Here is a 21,612-nt window from a genome sequence, read left to right on the forward strand (position 1 = left end):
TGCTGGGCCTTACACGTGCATCATCCCGCTGTCCCAGCCATTCCTAATATTTTAATTTAGTAAGAAGAGAGACAGAGAGAGAGAGAGAGAGAGAGGTGGGGAGAGACACCACAGCACCAACCCACCATGCATGGAGCTGTCCAACCCCCATCATTGCTTATAATGCTGCCAGGATCCCGGCCAGTGTGCATGGTAAGACATGCACTACACCAGGTGAGCTACCTCTGCACACCGCCGCTCTGCACACTTTTTAATTCTAAACCTGTCCACCCCACAGTGCAGGAGGGCCCCCCAGTCTATGAGCTACAGAGATGCCACAGTGTCCTCAGGAAAGGGGGAAATGGGCCCTACCGGTCCTGGCCAGGCAGTGGACCTTCCTGCTGACGGGCCTCTGGAAGAGGAGGAGGAGCTGAATTCTCAGGGTGTGTGTGTGGGGGGAATAGTTGGGTGGAGACGAGCCAACCTGCTTGGCCAGCTCTTCATCCCAGACTTAGCGATGCTGGGAACTGCTCCACTCACTCACGGCACACCAGCTCAGGCCATCCGTGGACTATAAGCCGAAGGGTTATAGTAACAGACAAGACAGACTTATCCCTGTCTTTGCCAGGCTCAGAGTCTCCCTCCAGGGCTGAGCTGCAGAAGGGGGTGGGGTGTTTCCTACCTGACACAAATGCCATAGAACAGGAAGCCCCATGATTGGGGGGGGCAGCAGACTCAACAGTAGGGTGCCCAGGAAGGTGTCCTTGAGGGAATGATAGTCAAGTGAGACCTGGCGTGTGAGTGGGGTGGGCTCTCCAGAGAAAGGGCTGGAAAAGTGGGACATGAGCATGTTCACCTCCTCTGGAGTTAGCTGTGATTCCATTTCCTATCCCCATATGTCCCCTTCCTGTAAGGATGCTGGCAATGACAGTAGCATGTGGCTGGTGTCCCATAGATGCCCCTCTCGGAATATCAATGTGGGCTTGGTCTGCCTGACACATATGAAGCTCGAGCAGCTCTGACTGCCCACAGCCCTCTGCCCTGAGAGGAGAGACACCGGGCACCAGAGTAATCGCTGAGCTGGCAGGAGTGTGAACTGTAGAAAACAGTCTGGGGTTTCCCAGAACACTAGATATGGACCTTCCCTATGACCCAGCCAGTCCTCCCCTGGATGGATATATGTATATGTATATGTATATGTATATGTATATGTATATGTATATGTATATGTATATGTATATGTATATGTATATATATGGCTTTATTTTGATTTTGTTTTGTTTTGTTTTTGCCACCAGTGTTATTGCTGGGGCTCAGTGCCAGCACTACAAATCCACTGCTTCTAGTGGCTTTTTTTTTTTTTTACACTAGATAGGACAGAGAACAATTGAGGGGAGGGGGAGAAAGGGAGGAAGAGACAGCCACTTGCAGACCTGCTATATACCACTCCTGAAGCATCCCTTCTGCAGTTGGGGAGGGGGGCTTGAACCCAAATCCTTGAGCACGCTAAGGTGAGCATTCAAGAGGTGAGCCACTGCCCACCCCAGCTATATCTTAAGGAAACAAGAACCTGCACAAAGAGACCTGTGTACATGATTTTCATAGCAGTGTGATTTGTAATAACCCAAGCTTGGAAGCAACGCAGATGCTCAAGGACAGATGAGCAGCTAAGCAAATTGTGGTCTATATACACAGTAGAATACTACGTAACTGCGGGAGTCAGGCGGTAGCACAGCAGGTTAAACGCAGGTGGGGCAAAGCGCAAGGACGGGTGGAGGGATCCCGGTTTGAGCCCCCGGCTCCCCATCTGCAGGGGAGTCACTTCACAGGCGGAAAAGTAGGTCTGTAGGTGTCTATCTTTCTCTCCCCTTCTCTGTCTTCCCCTCCTCTCTCCATTTCTCTCTGTCCTATCCAACAATGATGACATCAATAACAACAACAATAATAACTACAACAACAATAAAAGAAAATAATGAAGTCATCTCCTTTGCCTCATCTTGGATGGATCTTGAAGGAATCATGTTTAAGTGAGATCAGCCACAAAGAGAACGGATACCTGACTTCACTCATAGTTGGAACTTAAGAAACAAAGGCAGAGAGGGAAAACACAGGGAAACCTGGACTGGGTGTGATGTTCTGCACCAAAGTAAAGGACTCTGGGGAAGGAGGGGAAGGGTGGGGAGGACACTGAGGTTCTGGTGCTGATGATGGCAAAGGCCTAAAATGGTGAGAGTGTCTTGCAGACACCTACCATAGAGAGATGAGAAATTGTACCTGTGTGTCAACAACTGGACTATAATCCATTAACCCTTCCAGTAAGATGGGAGTTGTGTGCATGTGTGTTTGTGTGTTTGTGTGTGTGTGTGGGGTCTTTCTATAGGACTCAGGGGCTCTGGCTGCTATTCAGGCCAGTGGGTGTTCCAGGATGAGGAGCCCTGCCTCCAGCAGTGACGAGACCCAGGCCTGGGCTGAGAGCATCTTGGGAGACACCCAATACCAGATCACCCTCTGGCAAGTGGGGAGCTGGAAGCTGGTGAGGGGGGCCTGCCTGGATGAAGGTGGGAGGGAGCCCTGAGGAGCAGCCTGCAGCAGGGGCGGCCTGCACTACCCAGGATGAGACAACCAACAAGATGGGCCTCCAGTGCTCCCTTCCAAAGTGGGAATAAATAAGATTCCTGCTACACTGTGGGAAGTATCAACAAGGAAGAACCAAGAGAGAGGATGGTGTCCCATAAAGATCCGACATAGCCATGACAGTGTCACACACCCAATTAGCGGCAAGGCTGTGCCGAGAAGCCACAGCGGCTTCCCTGCTGGTGGCGCCTCTGACAACGCTTGGTGAGACCTTCAACAACCAGCCTCCCCATCTCCTGTGACCCGTTGCTGTGACGCACTATACAGGCCGACCATAGGAAGGTGGACACAGCTCTCGGCTGACGTCAGCCTGGAAACAGAGCGTCCTACAATCTGCGCAAACGCACAATGAATTGTGGGTGGATCGATGGACTTAAACACAGCCAGCAGGAAGTCTGGCCCTTTGGGCCCCTACTTCTTCTCCTGCTCAAATGGATCCCCACTGAGGGTGCTTGAGGTGCCCGCCATGGCTACCCCTCCTGGGAACCGAACACGTGTGACTCAGCTAGACGGTAAACTCTAAGACTCCTCTACAGCCATATGAGTAACCTATACCTCTGCAGTAATGGCTTATCTCATGGGGCTGGACTTTTGGTAACTAATTCATGGGCTTGTGAGACTGGCTTATTTACTCCTGCCTATACTTTATTTTGTGATACCTAATATCCAGTACTACTGTACTGCCATAATAAAGCTTTGATTGCTTAACCCGCTCCCAGCCATGCCACAGCCAAGTCCATTATGCACCATGCACCAAAGTCCTTTTTAATTTTAAATACAAAGAAAAAAAATGGGAGTAGAGCAGTAGTGCAGTGGGTTAAGCGCACATGGCGCAAAGCACAAGGACTGGTGTAAGGATCCTGGTTTGAGCCCCGGCTCCCCACGTGCAGAGGAGTCCCTTCATAGGTGGTGAAGCCGGTCTGCAGGTGTCTATCTTTCTCTCCCCCTCTGTCTTCCCCTCCTCTCTCCATTTCTCTCTGTCTTATCCAACAACAACATCAAATAACAACAAATAATAACTACAACAATAAAAAAAACAAGAGCAACAAAAGGGAATAAATAAATATTAAAAAATTACCAAAAAAATGGCACCCCGCGTGGGGCACAAACCTACAACCCTGAGATTTAAGAGTTTCATGCGCTACCAACTGAGCTGGCCTTGACTGACAATCTCCTTGGCTTCGTTAGCAGCTGGGTAATCCCTGCTCTTCCTCCTCCACCTCGTCACACGGCACCTCTGCTGTCTTGATCGGGATTGGGCTCTGCCAAGACCTTGAACCCTCTGTGGTCCATCCCAACTGCCACCTGCCTGGGGCAGTGCCACCCCACCCCTCCCCCTTCCCCGCATCCCACGCTGAATTCAGTCCAGCTGCCTTCCAGTCTGCAGAGAGGAACAGCCAAGCACAGCCACCCTATGCCACTCCCTGGGACAAGAGCACTCTGGGTGTAGAACTGAACTCCCAAGGGCACTGGGGTCTCTGAATGAGGTGCCTGGCTCTGCTGGATTGCCACACACACACACACACACACACACCCCTACCTAAAAAGACACACCATGGCTGAGCAAATCCACTGCTCTACCAGCTCCTAGTGCAGAGTGATAGGGGATGGCCCAGCTGTTTAACCCCTCCCAGGGGGCAGAGTCCTGGCTTGTGGCTCAGCTCAGTGAAGAGACCTGTCAGGAGCCACCTCTAGGCCTGGCTCTGAAGCCGTCCTGTGCCTCAGCCCCAGGGTTTCTTGCCCATTGCTGGCCTCACATAGAAACCAGGAGAGCCTAGCCCACGAGTGAGCTGAGAGTGGACAGCACAGGGGACAGGGACAGGAGGCCTGGAACTGTGAATAGCTGGGAACTGGGCACTTTGTTGCATGTTATTACATGTCTCCCCATGCTAGTGGGGAAGAAGTTAAAAGTAGTACCAGGAAGGAATGTGAGTTTTTGGAAACACAAAAAGAAAAGCACCTTGTGGGGCCAAGTGATGGCACACCTGGCTGAGTGCACGTCACAGTGCACAAGGACCCAGGTTCGAGCTATGGGGAGAAAGCTTTGTAACTGGGGAAGCAGGGCTGCAGGTGTCTCTGTCTCTCTCCCTCTGGATTTCTGGTTGTCTCTATGCAATAAATAATTACTAAAATTTTTTTAAAAAAATAAGAAAAACACCTTGGACACTTTGGGAGAGGTTTTAGTAAGGTAACCTGGTGACCTCATCAGGCCACTGGGAAGCTAGGTATGTGTGATGCGGATCTGGGATATAAGAGGAAGAAAACATGCATATACAGACCGCGCGCTCTCCTGGCTCTCAGAGGAACGCTGTCCCCCATGAGCTGCCTTTACATTTCAACATCATTTCTGCAGGATCTCCACCTCACATCTTTGTGATAAAGAAGTATAGGGGCTGGGCAGTAACAGAGGGTTAAGTGCACATGGCACGAAACACAAGGACCGGCTTAAAGATCCCAGTTCCAGCCCCCGGCTCCCCACCTGCAGAGGGGTCCCTTCACAAGTGGTGAAGCAGGTCTGCAGGTGTCTGTCTTTCTCTCTCCCTCTGACTTCCTCTCTCGAATTCTCTGCCCTATCCAACAACAATAACATCAATGGCAACAATAACAAGGGCAACAAAATGGAGGCGGGGGGAGGCCTCCAAGAGCAGTGGATTCGTAGTGCAGGCATCAAGCCCCAGTGATAACCCTGGAGGCAAAAAAATAAATAAATAAAATTTAAAAAAGAAGTCTAGGGACCAGGCAGTGGCACACCCAGTAAGCACAGAGTACGTCACACAGGGGGGACATTTCACAAGCAGTGAAGCAGGTCTGCAGCTGTCTTTCTCTCTCCCTCTCTAACTCAATTTCTCTCTGTCCTATCCAATACAAATGGGGAAAAAAATGGCCACCAGGAGCAGTGGATTCAGTGTCAGTACTGAGCCCCAACGATAAGAAGAAGTCTGAACTTTGCACACCCACACACTCAATCATGGAGTTTCTTGTAATCCTTTGAAGTAGGTGCTGTGATGGCCTCTCTTCTCAGGAGAATACTGGCTCTGTAGGGACTCCCCACCCATGGGCCCTGGCCACTTTGCTGCAACACACTCACCAGGGCACCACACCAGGACTGCAGTTGTGAGAGAAGTTTAATTCTAGGGTGTGCAGTCCTGAGATTAGGATGTAATGGACAGTGTTACTTCCCAGAGGACCACAGGAAGCTGGTTTCCCCTTGGGCCAGGATGGTTTGGAGAACAAGTATTGTTATTCACAACAGAGCCTCTCTACCCTAAAAAATAAAATAAAATAAAAATCCCCAGGCCTGCAGGTGTCTTTCTCTCCCCCTTTCTATTTCCCCCTCCTCTCTCAAGTTATCTCTGTCCTATCGAATAAAATGGAAAAAACGGCCATCAGGAGCAGTGGGTTCACAGTGCCGGCACAGAGCCCCAACAATAACACTGGAGGCAAAAAAAAAAAAAAGCAAACTCCTGGGAACACAGCTAGTATGCTCCTGAACTGGGGTGTTTCACCATCTCTGACTGACTTAGGACCTGATTTTGCAGCCGAATGTCTCCCTTCTCTTTTGATTAAGCCTCTGAATTCCTGGGCCCCTCCACTTCAGTCCTATGCTTTTGCTACTTTCAATCTGCAAACTGCAAATAGAAATAAAAAATGTGTCTGCCAATTTCATCCCCATCATCAGATATTCTATTTAAATGGAAAGAAAAATGAAATATTGGTGAGGGTGTGAAGAAGCTGAAGCCGTCATATGTGGCGGGTCAGAATGGAAAATGGTCCGGTCATTCTGGAAAATGGTTTGGCAGTTCCTCAAAAATCAAACAGAGAGCTCACGGTCCCACAACCCTGCTCTTAGATTGTGACCCAACAGGACACAAGACAATGGCTCACATAGCTGGCCGAGTCTCAGATGCTGAAACAAACAAAAGGCAGTGTCTACAGGCAGTGGAATATTACATAGTCTTTTAAGAGGAGAGAATTTTTGACTAACTGGGGAGCCTTGAAGACTATAAAGCTGAGTGAAACAAGCTAGGACAGAAGGGCAGAAATCTGTGTCTAAACCCACCTCCACGCAAGACTTAGAGGAAAGCCGCTCACAGAGATTGCAGCAGGCTGGCGCCAGGGCCCGGGAGGAGCAGGTCATGGGAGCTACTGCTTGTTTAATGGGGATACAGTTCCAGTGTGTGAAGACGGAAAACGTTCTGAAGACAGACAGTAGTGATGGTGAATGTGAACCCAAGGAGAACTACAGATGGGTCCAAAAAGCACCTTGAAAAAAAGTGGCTTGAATGGAAAGCTTTACATTATGTAAAAGTATTGCTGGGGCTCGGTGCCTACACTACGAATCCACTGCTCCTGGCGGCCATTTTTTCCCTTATGTTGACCTTGTTGTTTATCATTGTGGTTATTATTACTGTTGTTGTTCCTGCTGTTGTTATTGGATAGGATAGAGAAATCAAGAAAGGAGGGGAAGACAGAGAGGGGGAGAGAAAGACACCTGCAGACCTGCTTCACCACTTGTGAAGCAACTCCCCTACAGGTGGGGAGTGGGGGGGGGGGGGGCTCGAACAAGGATCCTTACGCTGGTCCTTGTGCTTCATGCCATGTGCGCTTAACCTGCTGTGCTACCACCAGGTTTGAAGCTTACTTATTTATTTATTCATTCATTTATTCCCTTTTGTTGCTCTTGTTGTTTTATTATTGCAGTTACTACTGTTGTCATCATTGTTGGAAAGGACAGAGAGAAATGGAGAGAGGAGGGGAAGACAGAGAGGGGGAGAGAAAGACAGACACTTAACAGACCTGCTTCACCGCCTGGGAAGCGACTCCCCTGCAGGTGGGGAGCCAGGGGCTCGAACTGGGATCCTTATGCTGGTCCTTGCACTTTGCACCACATGTGCTTAATCCGCTGTGCTACCACCCGACTCCCAGTTTGTTGCTTTTTTAAAGAATGAAATGCAAATGCATGCTCCTACAAGAGTGAACCTAACAAGCAGTGTGCTAAGCAGACACCAAAAGACCAGTACTGTGTGACTCCATGGGCAGGAAATTTCTACAAGGAGCAGATTCACTGACAGGAGGCCGAGGAAGGCTGACCAGGGGCTGCTCATGGGAAGGAATGAAATGGTTGGTCTGACTCAGTGGGGATGAATTCCTGTTGTGGGTGCTGACAGGGTCTATAGATAGATAGCAGAGGGCGGGGGAGATGGGTAGCACAGTGTTTTATGCAGCAGATTTGCATGCCTGATACTTGGAAGTCCCAGGTTTAATCTCTGGCACCATGAGACAGCTGAGATTAGGAAAAATAAGACAGGTAGCTAGATAGATAGACAGGGCTAATGCTCACGGAACACTGTGGATGTAACTGATGGCACTAAAGTGTCAAGTAAAAATGCTTAACACAATATTTTTTTTCTTCCCACTAGGGCTCAGTGCTGGCACTATGAATCTGCCACTCCTGGGGGCCATTTTTTTTCCTTTTTTCTCCCCCCCATCATTTTATTTGGTAGGACAGAGATAAATTGAGAGGGGAAGAGGAGATAAAGAAGGAGAAAGACACCTGCAGACCTGCTTCACCACTTGTCAAGTGTCCCCGCTGCTTAATTGTGTGCTTGACCAGGTGCGCCACTGCCCAGCCCCCAGTAATTCTTTTTTTTTTTTTTAACACAATAACTGTTTTTAAATCTTTTGTATTTATTTTCCCTTTTGTTGACCTTGTTTTTATTGTTGTTGTAGTTATTATAGTTGTTGTTATTGATGTCGTTGTCGTTAGATACGGGAGACAGAAATGGAGAGAGGAGGGGAAGACAGAGAAGGGGAGAGAAAGACAGACACCTGCAGACCTGCTTCACCGCCTGGGAAGCGACTCCCCTGCAGGTGGGGAGCCGGGGGCTCGAACCGGGATCCTTATGCGCCACCTGCGCTTTACTCGCTGCACTACCATCCGACTCCCTTAACACAATAATTATGTTATATATATATTTTTTTACCAAATAAAAACATCCAAAGAGAAGAAAGAAAGAAAGAAGGAAGGAAGGAAGGAAGGAAGGAAGGAAGGAAGGAAGGAAGGAAGGAAGGAAGGAAGGAAGGAAGAAGAGAAACAAGTTCAGACAAAACAGGAGCAAGCTCTCCCAGTCGCTCCAGCGCTTCTATCTTCTGAGACTCCGCCTGAGACTCCGCAGAGCGCGTCTTCTTGCCGGCCTCCCTTCATCCTAGACCCTTATTGGGCCCATTTCCCTTCAGCCTGCACTCTTGACCCTTGACCTCCATCTACTTCAAGGACCTGCTTCCTCCCGGCTTCTTCTCTGACCTCTGGTCAGGGGCCCTGGCTATGGATTCATCACTAGAGTTACAGGGACTGGGCTCTGGAGCCAAGCTTCTGCCCTGAGCTGAGCCTTAGCTGGATGGCTTGGGCCCTCCCACTGTTATTTGTTTTAATTTATCTACTTTTATTATTTCCACCAGGGTTATCATTGGAGCTTGGTGAAAGCACTATGAATACACCACTCCTGGTGGCAATATTTTCCTTTTATTTATTTAGTTTATTTATTTATTTATTTATTTATTTTCTACTTTATTTGATGGGACAGAAAGAAATTGAGAGGGGGAGGGGAGAAATAGAGAGGGACAGAGAAAGACAGAAACCTGTAGACCTGCTTCACTGCCTGTGCTTCCCTCCAGGTGGGGAACCGGGTTCAAACCTGAGCCCTATGCATTCAACCACCCATACTCTTCCCACTGGGTTTTTTTTTTTTTTAAAGAATTATTTATTTATTATTAATGGCAGGGGAAGAGGAACAGACTATCACTCAGACATACGTATTGCCAAGGATTGAGCTCAGGACCTCACAGTTAAGAGTTAGCAGCGTCTCTCCCTCTACCTGACCCTGGGCCTCCCCCTATGCTGAGGTCTCTCTCTGTGTATGATCTGCAGCTTAGGGGCCCTGTTGCTCCCTGCAGCCAACCCCAGCTCTCCCTGACTCAGTTCCACCCCTTGCACCTGTGGCCACCATCGCCAAGCTCAGGGGCAGCACACCTGCCCTCTCTGTTGGCCAGACACTGGCTACAGGCATGGGGTGCTTACAGGTCTGGCTCATGATAGAGAGATTTCAGATTTCATCCTCATCTCTGTGACTGGAAATCAACAGGCTGGACCCACAGCAGTCAGTCCAATGCCTCCGTTACAGGTGCCCACCAATCATCAGCCCTTTAGTGCTCGGATGGGGCTGAGATTGGGGCCTGATCAATTACAGATGGGTCACAGTGGCTCAGAGAGTAGCTTGTGCAGCGTGACATGACTGGGAACGAGTCGGGCTGGAACCAGGAGTCCCCTCTGCCCAGTGCCCAGTCCAGCCTCCCGGCTCACTGTGCTGGCTCTTGGCCAGTCTGTACCATAGCAGAACAGAAGAATTAGGGTGCACCGGGTCCCTGGGGGAGGGTGTACAGAGAAGGAATCAAGACTTGCTGTTGGGAGGTATCTGCATGGGTGGGGGTGTGGGGGTAGCTCGTTAGCCAGCATGTGAAGCACCTCCTTCTCTGGCCCAAGACTTCAACTGCAACCAGGAAGGAAGAGAAAAACCTAAAAATAGCTGCCTCACTCCTACTAGAGGCCTGTCCCTTCCAGGGCACTAATGAGAGGCTTCCAGAACATTCTCCCTGGCCCAGCTTTGCTATGATTCTGCTTGTGTTTTCCAGTCCGTGATTTAGCCATCATCATTGTTCCTGTGCCTTTCCTGATTTCCCCACGTAAACATGCAAGCCGCCAGAGCCCTGTTAATTCTGGGTTCAAAGACAACCCTGGTTGCGATGTGCTCCCGGAGCTCAGCCTGTTCTGTGCCCTCCTGAACAGGAGGAAAGCTCTTTGAAAACTAGAAGAAAAACCACAGCGCTATGATTTAAAAAAAAATGCTAGAGAAATACCTAGTAGTTAGAAACTTAGAATGTATTTTTCTTCCCCTCACAATGACCTCTTGAGATATTATTTGCCTCCGGGGTTACTGCTGGGACTCTGTGCCGGCACTTCTCCCGGCGGGCGGCCATTTTTCCTTTTTCTTTCTTTTTTTTTTAAATTTTACAGGACAGAAAAAAACTGAGAGGGAATGGCTGACAAAACACATGAATAAATACTCCAAGTCTTTGACTGTCAGAGAAATGCAAATAAAGACAACAATGAGATATCACTTCAATCCTGTGAGAATGTCATATATCCAAAAAGGTAACAGCAACAAATGCTGGAGAGGTTGTGGGGATAAAGGAACCCTCCTGCACCGCTGGTGTGGATGTAAATTGGTCCAACCTCTGTGGAGAACAGTCTGGAGAACTCTCGGAAGGCTAGAAATGGCCCTACTCTATGATCCTGCAATTCCTCTCCTGGGGCTATATCCTAAGGAACCCAACACACCCGTCCAAAAAGATCTGTGCACACATATGTTCTTGGCAGCACAATTTGTAATAGCCAAAACCTGGAAGCAACCCAGGTGTCCACCAACAGATGAGTGGCTGAGCAAGTTGTGGTATATATATATATATACACAATGGAATACTACTCAGCTATTAAAAATGGTGACTTCACCATTTTCATCTGATCTTGGATGGACGTTCAAAAATTCATGTTAAGTGAAATAAGTCAGAAACAGGATGAATATGGGATGAGAAAACTGGGAAATGCTATGCATGTACAAACTATTGTATTTACTGTCGAATGTAAAACATTAATTCCCCAATAAAGAAATAAAAAAAAAACTGGGAGAGATAGAGGGGGGTGGAGAAAGATAGACACCTACAGACCTGCTTCACTGCTCATGAAGCCACCCCCCCTGCAGGCGGGGAGCAGGGACTTGAACCTGGGTTCTTGCACATGATATGATATATAATATGTGTGCTTAACCTGGTATCTAAGGCCCTCCCTTTTAGATTTTTTTTTTCAAAGATGGAGATAAAACAAGAAAAAAATGAGAGAGAGAGAGAGAGAGGCCAACCAGAGTGTTGGTAAGCTCTGACAAGTGGCAGGACCAAGGAGTGAACCTGGGGTCTCTGAAAATCCTGTGTTCCAGTGCTAAGCTATCTTCCAGGCTCTCGTGAGATCGTCCATTGTACAAACGAGAACACTGGGACTCATGCAGTGGACTCATAGTGCTGGCACCAAGCCCCAACACTAGCCCTGATGGCAAATAATAATAATAAACAACTAAATAAAATAAGAAATAAAGTAGGAACAAGAAAGCAAGCTGCGTTGGTGTCTCAGAGCCCCTGTTGGAATGTGGTGTGGTCTGTTCTGCTCCAGGTGGGTACAGCATGCTGTGGTGGGTGGGAGATGCTTCACTTTGTGAACAAGACTGTGTGCCCAGAAGACTGGGCAGGCATTTCTAGACTGTACTCAGAGGTGTCCTCCCCTCTCCTCATGTTCAGGGAACTGCTGGCCTGGGTCTTCTTTCCCTTTGGTCAGATCAGAGCAGGGAAGAAAGGGAAGGACAGAGGGCTCAAGTGGCTCCCCAGGTGGTGCAGGAGCACTTGCTCCAAATCACAAGGACAGAGAAAGCGAAAGGGGAGGGGGAGACAGAAGGAGAGAGAGAAAGAGCTACAAATCTGTTTCACTGTTTGTGAAGCTTTCCTTCTGCAGGTGGGGGCAGGGGCTGGAACCCACGTCCTTGTGTGTAGTAAACGTGTGTTCAGTTGAGTGCGTCACTGCTCCCCCTCTCGTTCCCCCTTTAATCCCCAATGCCTGGTGGTGCCTGTCACATCCCAACAGCCCTGGATGAAAGCACCGCTTAGGCAGCCTCAATACTTCAGCCATTTATAAGATAAAGATCAGCCTCCCGGCTGAAGGTTTGTTTGTACCAGCTCTGTTTGTACACAGCAGCAAAATGCCTCTCAGCAAGGAGAGCACGGAACAGACGGCAGCCCGTCCACACCAAAAGCTGCAGCTCAGCAGCCAGAAGGAGCAGGCTATCGATTTAGCCAACGACTTGGGCAGCTCTTGACGGCGTGATGCTGTGTGGAAAGGGGACCTGACATGGCTACATGGTGAGATTCCAAGCACGGAGCGCACACTATGACAGAAGTCGGGGCGGGAGGTGGCACAGCCAGCAGAGCTCACAGAATGATAGACACAGAGATGAGAGCGGTCTGTGCGAGGAGTGAGGGGTGGTGGTTGGGGCTGTGCGGACATAGCAAGAGACCATTCCAGAAATAGAGAGGGACAGAGAAAGACAGAAACCTGTAGACCTGCTTCACTGCCTGTGCTTCCCTCCAGGTGGGGAACCGGGTTCAAACCTGAGCCCTATGCATTCAACCACCCATACTCAATCTCCCCAACAGTCGGAGGGAGGTGGGCGGGACCCGGAGTGGCCGGCTCCACAAATCTCTTCTGTTCTGTCCATGTCCCCGGGCTCCCAGATGCCTTGTGATCCAGGGAGGAAAGAGCTTTGTGTCCCAACTGCAGTGGAGTCTCTGGACTGCAGAGGAGCTGGCTGCCCTGCTGCACTGTGCCAGGGTGGGATCAAAGCCCTGGCAGCTGGCGGGGTCAGAGGGACCTGGGGCCTCCATGTTATTATCTCCACAACTCCATGTTCATGTGCAGTCATTTCAAAATAAAAGGGTCTATTGAAAAACCCACTCTATGAGGTTCCTTCTACTCTCCAATTGAGTCTTTACTTAGAATAACCACTCATCCCTCCCTTACTCCCCCCATTTCTCTCAGCTCTGGCTTGTGGTGATGCTGGGGGCTGGACCTGGAACCTCAGGGCCTCAGGTGTTAAAGTCTTTCTCATGATCACCATGCTGCTTCCCCAGCTACCCTGTTCATGTTTCTTAACACTCTGTAGCTTCCAAATGCCCTGCCATTATTTCAAAGCAACGGCACCTCCCTGGCATAGCTGTTTTCACTCCCTTTCTACAGACAAGGTGGCCATGGCTCAGAGTGCTCGCTGAAGGGCACACAGTAGGTGCATCGCAGGGCTCAGGGCTTGCTGAGGGGCACACAGTAGGTGTGCAGCAAAGCTGACAGGCCAACCCTGCATTGATAACATTTCTTCCTCAACTGCCACCTTCCCTGCCCGCCACCCACCACCAACACAGAGAAGGTGTGGTTTATGGTGATGTGGGGACTAAACCTGGGAGTCAGTGATACTTCTACACACCTATTTCTCTCATCTGCAAAGTTAGGGGACTTTGCAAAGACAGTCTCTGAAAGTTCTTCCAGTTCTAAGGCTCTCAGTGAGCACCGGGGTCTGGCGATGCACAGGCAGGGCTGGGAGCTAGAGACTGGGGCCGGAGAGGGACTCAGCCCAGGCTGTGCTGCTGGTGGAGGCCTTTGAGCACAAGCACTGAACACACTGGACACTCCACTCCCATTATCCCCAGGTCCACAGGGTTGGGAGCAGAGTCCCAGAGGTGCGTCTGTGTTTCCACAGGCCCTCTGGCAGGCTCTGTCCCCGCTCTCCACCCCTAGGCTTCACTGGCCACAATCTGCTGAGCCCACTTAGCGGTGAGCTATGCCACCCAGGTGAGCTGTGAAGCATCTTACCAGGTTTGTGAAGATGTACGTGTAGTAGGCTGACACCATCCCCAGCCCGGCTGCCTACGGAGAGAAGAGGAGGAGGTGAGAGAGGCCGTAGAAACCAGCTTGACTGAATGACTCTAGCTGCCCTGTGTGGCACCTCTGGGGCCAGGCAGAACGGGGCATCCCGCCAATTCTTACCTTTGACAGACACCCACCTGTAGAGTTAGTGTCTGCTTCTCCACCATCCCACCCCTCACCGGCTGTAATGGCTCAGTAGCTGATGTTTGGCACAAACGTTCCCAGAGAGACAGCCCCATAATGGGGAACATGACGGACACTGAAATGGCCTCAGCGGGCATGAAGCCAACGATGAAACAGACACCAGTCGCTCCTCCCACAAGCACTGGCAGGAAGGAGGTAAACACCCCACAATGTCTCCTGCGTGCTGAGCCCCAGAAAGCTTTTTATTGGGGTTAACTCCACAAGGGAGGGACCACTGTGTGTATGCGTGTGTGGTGGGGGGCAATCTGACAGCTGAGGAAATGCAGACACCAAATGGCTACGGAGCGCGTGCAGTCCACCCATCTCCTCAGCGGAAAAGCCGGAGTGAAAGGCCAGCAGTCGATTTCCTTGCACTTAATTGCAGGCTACCCCTGGGGGTGGGGGTGTGAGGTGGAATTCTGATTTGGCTCTGAGGGCGCTTTGGACTAACTCCAGCCGTCAGGAGGCGGGTGAGTGAGATGGCTCCTGACCCTGCACTGATATGGGGACAAGTAAGCTGTTTGCCACAGCGAGCGAGTCATTAGCAAACACTGTTCCTCTGTTCACAGTGAGGGACAGGCTGCTTGTGACACAGCCTCCCCCCCCATCTCGGTGCTCCAGGGTGTCACAATGTCACAGGCAGGGACGTGTCCCCCACAGCAGCTTCCCCTGTCGCCCTCCCTGCAGTGGCATGGCTCCTCCTGGCCTCCTATCAGTGACTGGCGTGATGAGAAGTGACAAGGGCAGCAGGTAAGTAAGGAGGCCGCTCTGGGGCCCATCCTCCTGGCAGTGGGCACCACACTCGTGGCCCAGGACACCGGGGAGTGACTTTGGGCATGGCTACAGAGGCAGGAGAGACGCAAGGCCAGGAATCTGTGTGTCTTCTCTGGCAATGGCGCTCATCTCCTGGGAGACTCCAGGAAGGTGGTCAAGGCCACGCAGAGGGACAATGACAGGACAGAATGTGGGAAGTGGGAGCAGGGTTAGTTATGTGGGGTCACTCAGAGCTGCTATGGGGGCTCCTTCTTCCCCTCCAGCAAAACTCATGGTCCACTCCCAGCGGGATGGGCTGGCGAGGGGGCAGGGAGAGAGCCCTCATCAGGTGTCTCAGACTCAGTCTGTGGAAGCCGCTCTCCTAGAAGATAAGATAAGAGGACCTTGGTTTTTAAGACCTGAATTCTGGGCAAACATGGAATTTGTTGCTGGAACAGCCACTCAATAAAGTCAGGGATTACTCTGCAAATCCTTCTGAAATCAAGAGCCAGCCGGGGGCTGCTAGGCTCACAGGAGCACCAGTCACCTGGAAGCTCTGCTCTCTCCCGCTGAGCCCTGCAGGCCTGGACCCATGGGGACTAGCAGCGTGGCACCCCGGGGAAGCCTCAGGGCAGAGTCTGGCCTGGTAGACAAGATAGCCTGGCTGTCTGCAGCTCAAAGAGGAAGGGAGGGAAGTGCTTTCCTGCAGCCTGCAGGCTCAGCAATGAGCTGCCCAGCAGAACCGCTCACTCACTGGGATCACTCCAGATGGAGGCTCCTTCAGAAAGCACAGCCAGGGAATAAAGGAGACTTTCCTGACACCAGCCAGTGTGGGCAGGGCTGTGCTAAGTACCCAGACACCACCTCTGAGCGTGAATCCCTGGGGCCTCCTCAGTGGCCATCGTCAGTAACAGAGTCCTCGGCTCACAGCTCTGTAACTTCAGAACTCCACCTCTAGAAATCCACTCTAGGCAAATATTCTGAGAGTGTGCAGAGACCCGTGGATGGAGGTGCATGCCCCAGTGTTATTTATCAAGGCAAAAACCGACAGCAGCTTGTGTCCTCTGGTGCAGAACGCCCCAGCCAGTAAAATTCCTACAGAGAAATCTGGAGTGATGTGGGGCAGGGGCGGTGGTGGGGTGGGATGTCTGGCAAATAGTCAAGTGACAATGAAACGGGTTACAGATGACCTGGGATGATAATTGGGGGAAAGAAGAGCCCATGTCTCTCAGGGAAAAAGAAAGAAAGGATGTGAAGGAGGGAGTCCGGCGGTAGCACAGCGGGTTAAACAGAGGTGGCACAAAGCGCAAGGACCTGCAGAAGGATCCTGGTTCAAGTCCCCGGCTCCCCACCTGCAGGGAAGTCGCTTCACAGGCGGTGAAGCAGGTCTGTAGGTGTCTGTCTTTCTCTCCCCCTCTCTGTCTTCCCCTCCTCTCCCCATTTCTCTCTGTCCTATCCAACAACATCATCAATGACAACAATAATAATAACCACTGCAACGATTAAAAAAAAAAGAAAGGAAGGAACTGAAGCTACGGCCAGGGCTGGGTGTTAGCTGTCTTCTCCTGTGAGCTTGTCTGCACTGACTGAGACAAGGTGTTAGAGGAGAGGAAAGAGGCAATGGTGTGCACAGGTGTCACGGGGCAGCCCTGCATGAGGACTCCTCCAAAGGCTTCCAGCTAGGGCCAGGCCCAAAAGGCCCACAGCAGAGGGGACCCTGTGCCCTGCCCTCTGCTTGGGCCTGAAGGACAAGGGCCGGCTCCTATCTCCCACCCCCACTTCACCTAAGCCTATCTCTCTCTCGTATCCTGAGATTTAAAGAGATGGTCTCCATCTCTGTCGACCTCGCTGCTCAAAGCCCCAGACACAAGAGCTGAAAGAGAGAAAACAGAGTCAAATGCTGGGTCTAGAGGTGAATGTGTGTGTGTGCGCACATGTGCGCACGTGTACTGGGTGCAAGCATTCAGGTGGGCAGACGTGTGTCTGCAGTTATGGGAAATTACTATAGCAACAGGCTGCAGGGATAGTCCTTGATTCTGAGAGAGCTCCTTCAAATCTCATATTAACTCAGAGATGCAAGCTAGCCTGGGAGGGAGGCGAGCCGGTGTTCCACAATCATCTGTGCATCTGCGGGCGCCTTGCAACTTGGCAGAGGTTAACGAGGGGCCAGCTCCCCTTGTGGAAGTGGCAGCCTGAGTTTCAACATGCAATTAAAACAGCATTAGGAGAGGCTGCTGCCTGGGAGCCCTAGCTGGGCAGCCCCACAGAAACTGAGACACAGCCCTCCCACACACTGGCACGGGGCTCCACAGCAGCTGTTTGTCAGCTGGGTCCCCAGCCCCTGACTTCCACCCTTGATGACTGGCCTCTGTGTCTCTCTAGTGGGGTTCACTCTACAGCCCCGTCTCCATGCCTGTCTGTTCTGATTGGGGGCCGGCACTGTGCCCCTCTGCCTGTGGGTGTGGAGAGATGCATTGGTGGTCTGCAGATGCAGGGGGTGGGGGCTGCATCCCCGTGGCCTCCACCGCTCGGTCTCAGCTTTACCAGCTGATGAGTGTTTACAGGACACCCACTGGATGCAGTCATGAGAGAAAAGACACAGGGATAGGAGGAATGCCTCTCTGGGCCACAGGGACAGGGACGGGACTACCCTGGGTACGGACGTGTATACACTCTCCTTCCTTCCCCAAATATTTATTTATGTATTTTCAAAGACAGAGAGACTGGGGGGGGGGGCGAATGAGAGGAACCCAGGACCTCAAAAATATGGTATTTGCTTTGCTAACTGAAGACACACCTGTGTGCTTCTGCTCTCTATTCTCCGCATGGCAGGGAAACACAGGAGCTGCCCCCAACCCCTCGCTCACTGCACAAAGACGAGAGCCTCCCGGGCAGCTCCTGGCATATGCTCAGCTCTGGCACAAGGTGACACCAGGGTTTGAACCTGGAGCCACAGGCCTGCAGGTCTGGTGTGTAACTACTGTACAATCTCCCCAGTCCTAGACATCCTTCTATACCACTCAGCAAGCAGCCTCTGCTCTGTGTGCCCCTTTAACTGCCCACAGCCCCTAGGCAGAGCCTCAGTTTGGCAGTGTCCCCATAGGTACTGCCAGGCACTCACTACCTCACAGCTCCTCCTTGCAGCCTGCAGGAAGGGGCCAGCAGAGAAAGGGCAGAGGGGCCTGTTGGGATGCAGACAGGACACTGGGGATGAGGGGGGGCTGACTGAAGGCCCAGGGCAGGATGGGGGGGTGGGGTGGGGAGGGCCCCACCTTGAGGAGGATGGTGTGAGACATGGAGGCGTTGGCGTGGATGATGATGGTGGCTGTCTTGTCGTCCCGGATCTCCTTGAGGAGTGGGGTGGGGTCCCGGGTATCGTCTAGCATGCGGACGGAGAGTGTGTCCTTGGAGATGAGGAACTGCCGGAGCAGCTTCTCCAGGTTCAGAAGGCCTGCAGGGGAGACAGTAGGAGGTGGCTTGCAGAGCACCCCAGGGAGGGACCCCCCGCTGCCAGGCTTCTGTGAGACCGCCCCCCCCCCCCAGGAATAAAAAAGAAGGTGCCTCCCTGCCATGGCCTCATCTGGGTCCCTGTGTAAGATTTTTATTTTTTTTTTTCACTTTTTAAGATACACATTTAAAAATATACACCCACTGATCTATGCCATGCACACACAGAGCAGAGGTGTCTCTAGTGAGACTCGGTGCAGGGGAGAGAGTGCTGGGACTCTTTCATAGAGGCCTGTGCTCCTGGGACCTGCTGAGCTTGAACCCAGGGCCACCACAGAGTGGCCTCCTGGGGGCCATGTGTTCTTGTTCTTTATTTTAGAGAGAGGGGAAGAGAGGCAGAGAGGGGAGACCTCACAGCGCCGTTCCATCTTCTATAGTTGCTATATGGTGCCTGGGCTTGAACCCAGGACCTCAAAAATATGGTATTTGCTTTGCTAACTGAAAGACACACCTGTGTGCTTCCACTCTCTATTCTCCGCATAGCAGGGAAGCACAGGAGCTTCCCCCACCCCCTCGCTCACTGCACAAAGACTAGAGCCTCCCGGGCAGCTCCTGCACCAATTTCAGACTGTGTGGGGCCAGACAGGGAGCATGGAGGGTTCTGGAACCCCGTGCCCTGCTAACTGGATCTCCCCCCCCAGCGCCTTGTCCCGTGTCAGTGCAGCTGTGCAGCCTGATGTGGCAAGAGGAGGGAGTTAAGCTACCTATCCTGCAGGCCCAGCCAGACACCCAGGTAGGGGTGGTGGCACCCATGGGTGTCCAACACTTGCTGAGAGGACTCCCCGCACCACTGCCTATGCTCACTCCACAGGATTTGGGGGGGGATTCCCCTATCCCAGGCCCTGTACTGGACCTTGCTATGGATACCAGAGGGTGGAGTGGGAGGGAGGCCCCCCCAAAAAGCCATCCTCCCTTCCCACCCACACACACAGAGGGGGGAGCCTCTGAGGTGGAAAAGGGCCCCCAAGACGTCCAGAGGATCCGGTCCTCAGCGGCAGGCCCAGCCCCAGGCTCGGCCCCAGCCCCGGCCTCCTTCCCTGGGTGGCCCAGCCTCTCCGGGAGCCTCCATCCTGTTCATGGCTCCTGGTGCCTTCCTCACCTGAAAACAGCTGCTAACAAGCCAGGGCCGGTGAAGCCGCGGGCAAGGCACTCAGACCTGAACCTCATGCACATGGAGATACCTTGTCAAAAGGCTCCCTGCTTCTATGCAAGCTTTCTCTCCATGGCAGAGGTGGCAGTGCAGTCCCCTCAAGCTCACGAGGTACCATGGAGCCCACCCAGCAAATCTTTGACCTCCCAGCACCCCGTGGCAGTGCTCAGAGGCCCTGTGAGCAGGCCTTGTGCTGCCGGCCCAGGGCAGAGGGGACAGTGGCCTGTGGGCTCAAGGCAGCCCAGCCCAGCCTCCACAGGTGTGTATGTGTGTCTTTCCTTCTTTTTTTTTTAATTTTATTTATTTATTTATTTTAATATTTATTTTATTTATTTATTCCCTTTTGTTGCCCTTGTTGTTTTATTGTTGTAGTTATTATTGTTGTCATTGTTGGATAGGACAGAGAGAAATGGAGAGAGGAAGGGAAGACAGAGAGGAGGAGAGAAAGATAGACACCTGCAGACCTGCTTCACCGCCTGTGAAGCGACTCCCCTGCAGGTGGGGAGCCGGGGGCTCGAACCGGGATCCTTATGCCGGTCCTTGTGCTTTGCGCCACCTGCGCTTAACCCGCTGTGCTACTGCCCGACTCCCATGTCTTTCCTTCTTTATCTCCCCTTCGCCTTTCACTTTCTCTGCCTCTATCCAACAGTAAATAAATAAAAACAAAGAATGAGTAGAGGTGCACCCGGTTAAGCACACAGAGTACAAGTGCAAGGACCTGCACAAGGATCCAGGTTCCAGCCCATGGCTTCCCACCTTGCTGAGGTGGGGGGGGGCATGTTTCATAAGCAGTGAAGCAGGTGTCTACCTTTCTACCAATCTCCCACTACCCTCTCAATTTCTCTCTGTCCTATCCAATAAAAATGGAGAAAATGGTGGTCCAAGGGGTGGCACAGTGGATAGAGCATTGGAGTCTCAAGTATCAGGTCCTGAGTTCAATCCTTGGCAGCACATGTACCAAGGGATGTCTAGTTCTTTCTGTCTCTCCTCCTATCTTTCTCATTAGGGAGGGAGAGAAAGAGAGAGAAGGGGGAGAGGGGAAGGAGAGGGAGAGGGAGAGGGAGAGGGGAAGGAGAGGGAGAGGGAGAGGGAGAGGGAGAGGGAGAGGGAGAGGGAGAGGGAGAGGGAGAGGAATGGCAACTAGGAACGGTGGATTTGCAGTGCTAGCACCAAGCCCCAGCAATAACCCTGGAGGCAAAGTAAGTAAGTATAAGAAAATATGTTGTTTTTTAAAAAAGAAAACCATATCCTGACTTTTCCAACAGCCCAGCATCACACAGTATGCACAGCTGCTGATCACTGCAGTGAGGGCTGCTTCACCCCACCACTACTCGTGCGGGGCTGGACTAGGGGCAGGGACCGGGGTCTGCACCCCAAACACCAGGCGTTCAACTACTGCCAGGAGTTGGGGCAGACCCCATGCCACTTGAGGAGCAGCTGAAGAATGTGGGCACCTGGCGGGGAAGGAGAGAGAGGAAGGGCTGTCACAGGACAGCTGGCTCTTGGCAGCCTCCCAGGCAGCACCAGGAGCGACAGACGTTGACACTGGGAACAGACGGTGGACAGCCTGTGTGCACCAGACCCTGATGCGAGGTAGTGAGTGCCCTGCCACTGGGGGTGACCAAGCAGAGACAGAAGCCCCTCCTGAGGACTGCAGCAGACGTCATTAAACCGGTGGGAGGAAAGGCAGATTAGAAGGCTGTTGCTGTCTTTCCAGCCCAGAGATTCTCTGATTTCTATGAACTGGAGAGAATACTTTTCATTAAATTCCAGGCAGCGGAAGAAGCTTGTGGAAGACAAAGTGCAGGCTGGCCACATGAAGGGCACTGAGAGT

At 51.7% G+C, this 21,612-nt stretch overlaps 1 protein-coding gene across 2 annotated transcripts in view; it reads right to left on the reverse strand.

The window, feature by feature from the left end:
- Positions 1 to 21,612, reverse strand: part of GRIK4 (glutamate ionotropic receptor kainate type subunit 4) — a 343,337-nt gene that overhangs the window by 119,502 nt on the left and 202,223 nt on the right. For both annotated transcript variants that reach the window (XM_060179894.1, XM_060179893.1), the window contains exons 6-7: positions 18,394 to 18,572; positions 14,132 to 14,185 (exon numbers count right to left, since the gene is read on the reverse strand). In XM_060179894.1, coding sequence (XP_060035877.1) covers positions 14,132 to 14,185; positions 18,394 to 18,572 — 233 coding nt within the window. The remainder of the gene's footprint in view (positions 1 to 14,131; positions 14,186 to 18,393; positions 18,573 to 21,612) is intronic.

Source organism: Erinaceus europaeus, chromosome 20, assembly GCF_950295315.1.
Source record: "Erinaceus europaeus chromosome 20, mEriEur2.1, whole genome shotgun sequence".
In the NCBI taxonomy this organism is placed as follows: Eukaryota; Metazoa; Chordata; class Mammalia; order Eulipotyphla; family Erinaceidae; genus Erinaceus; species Erinaceus europaeus.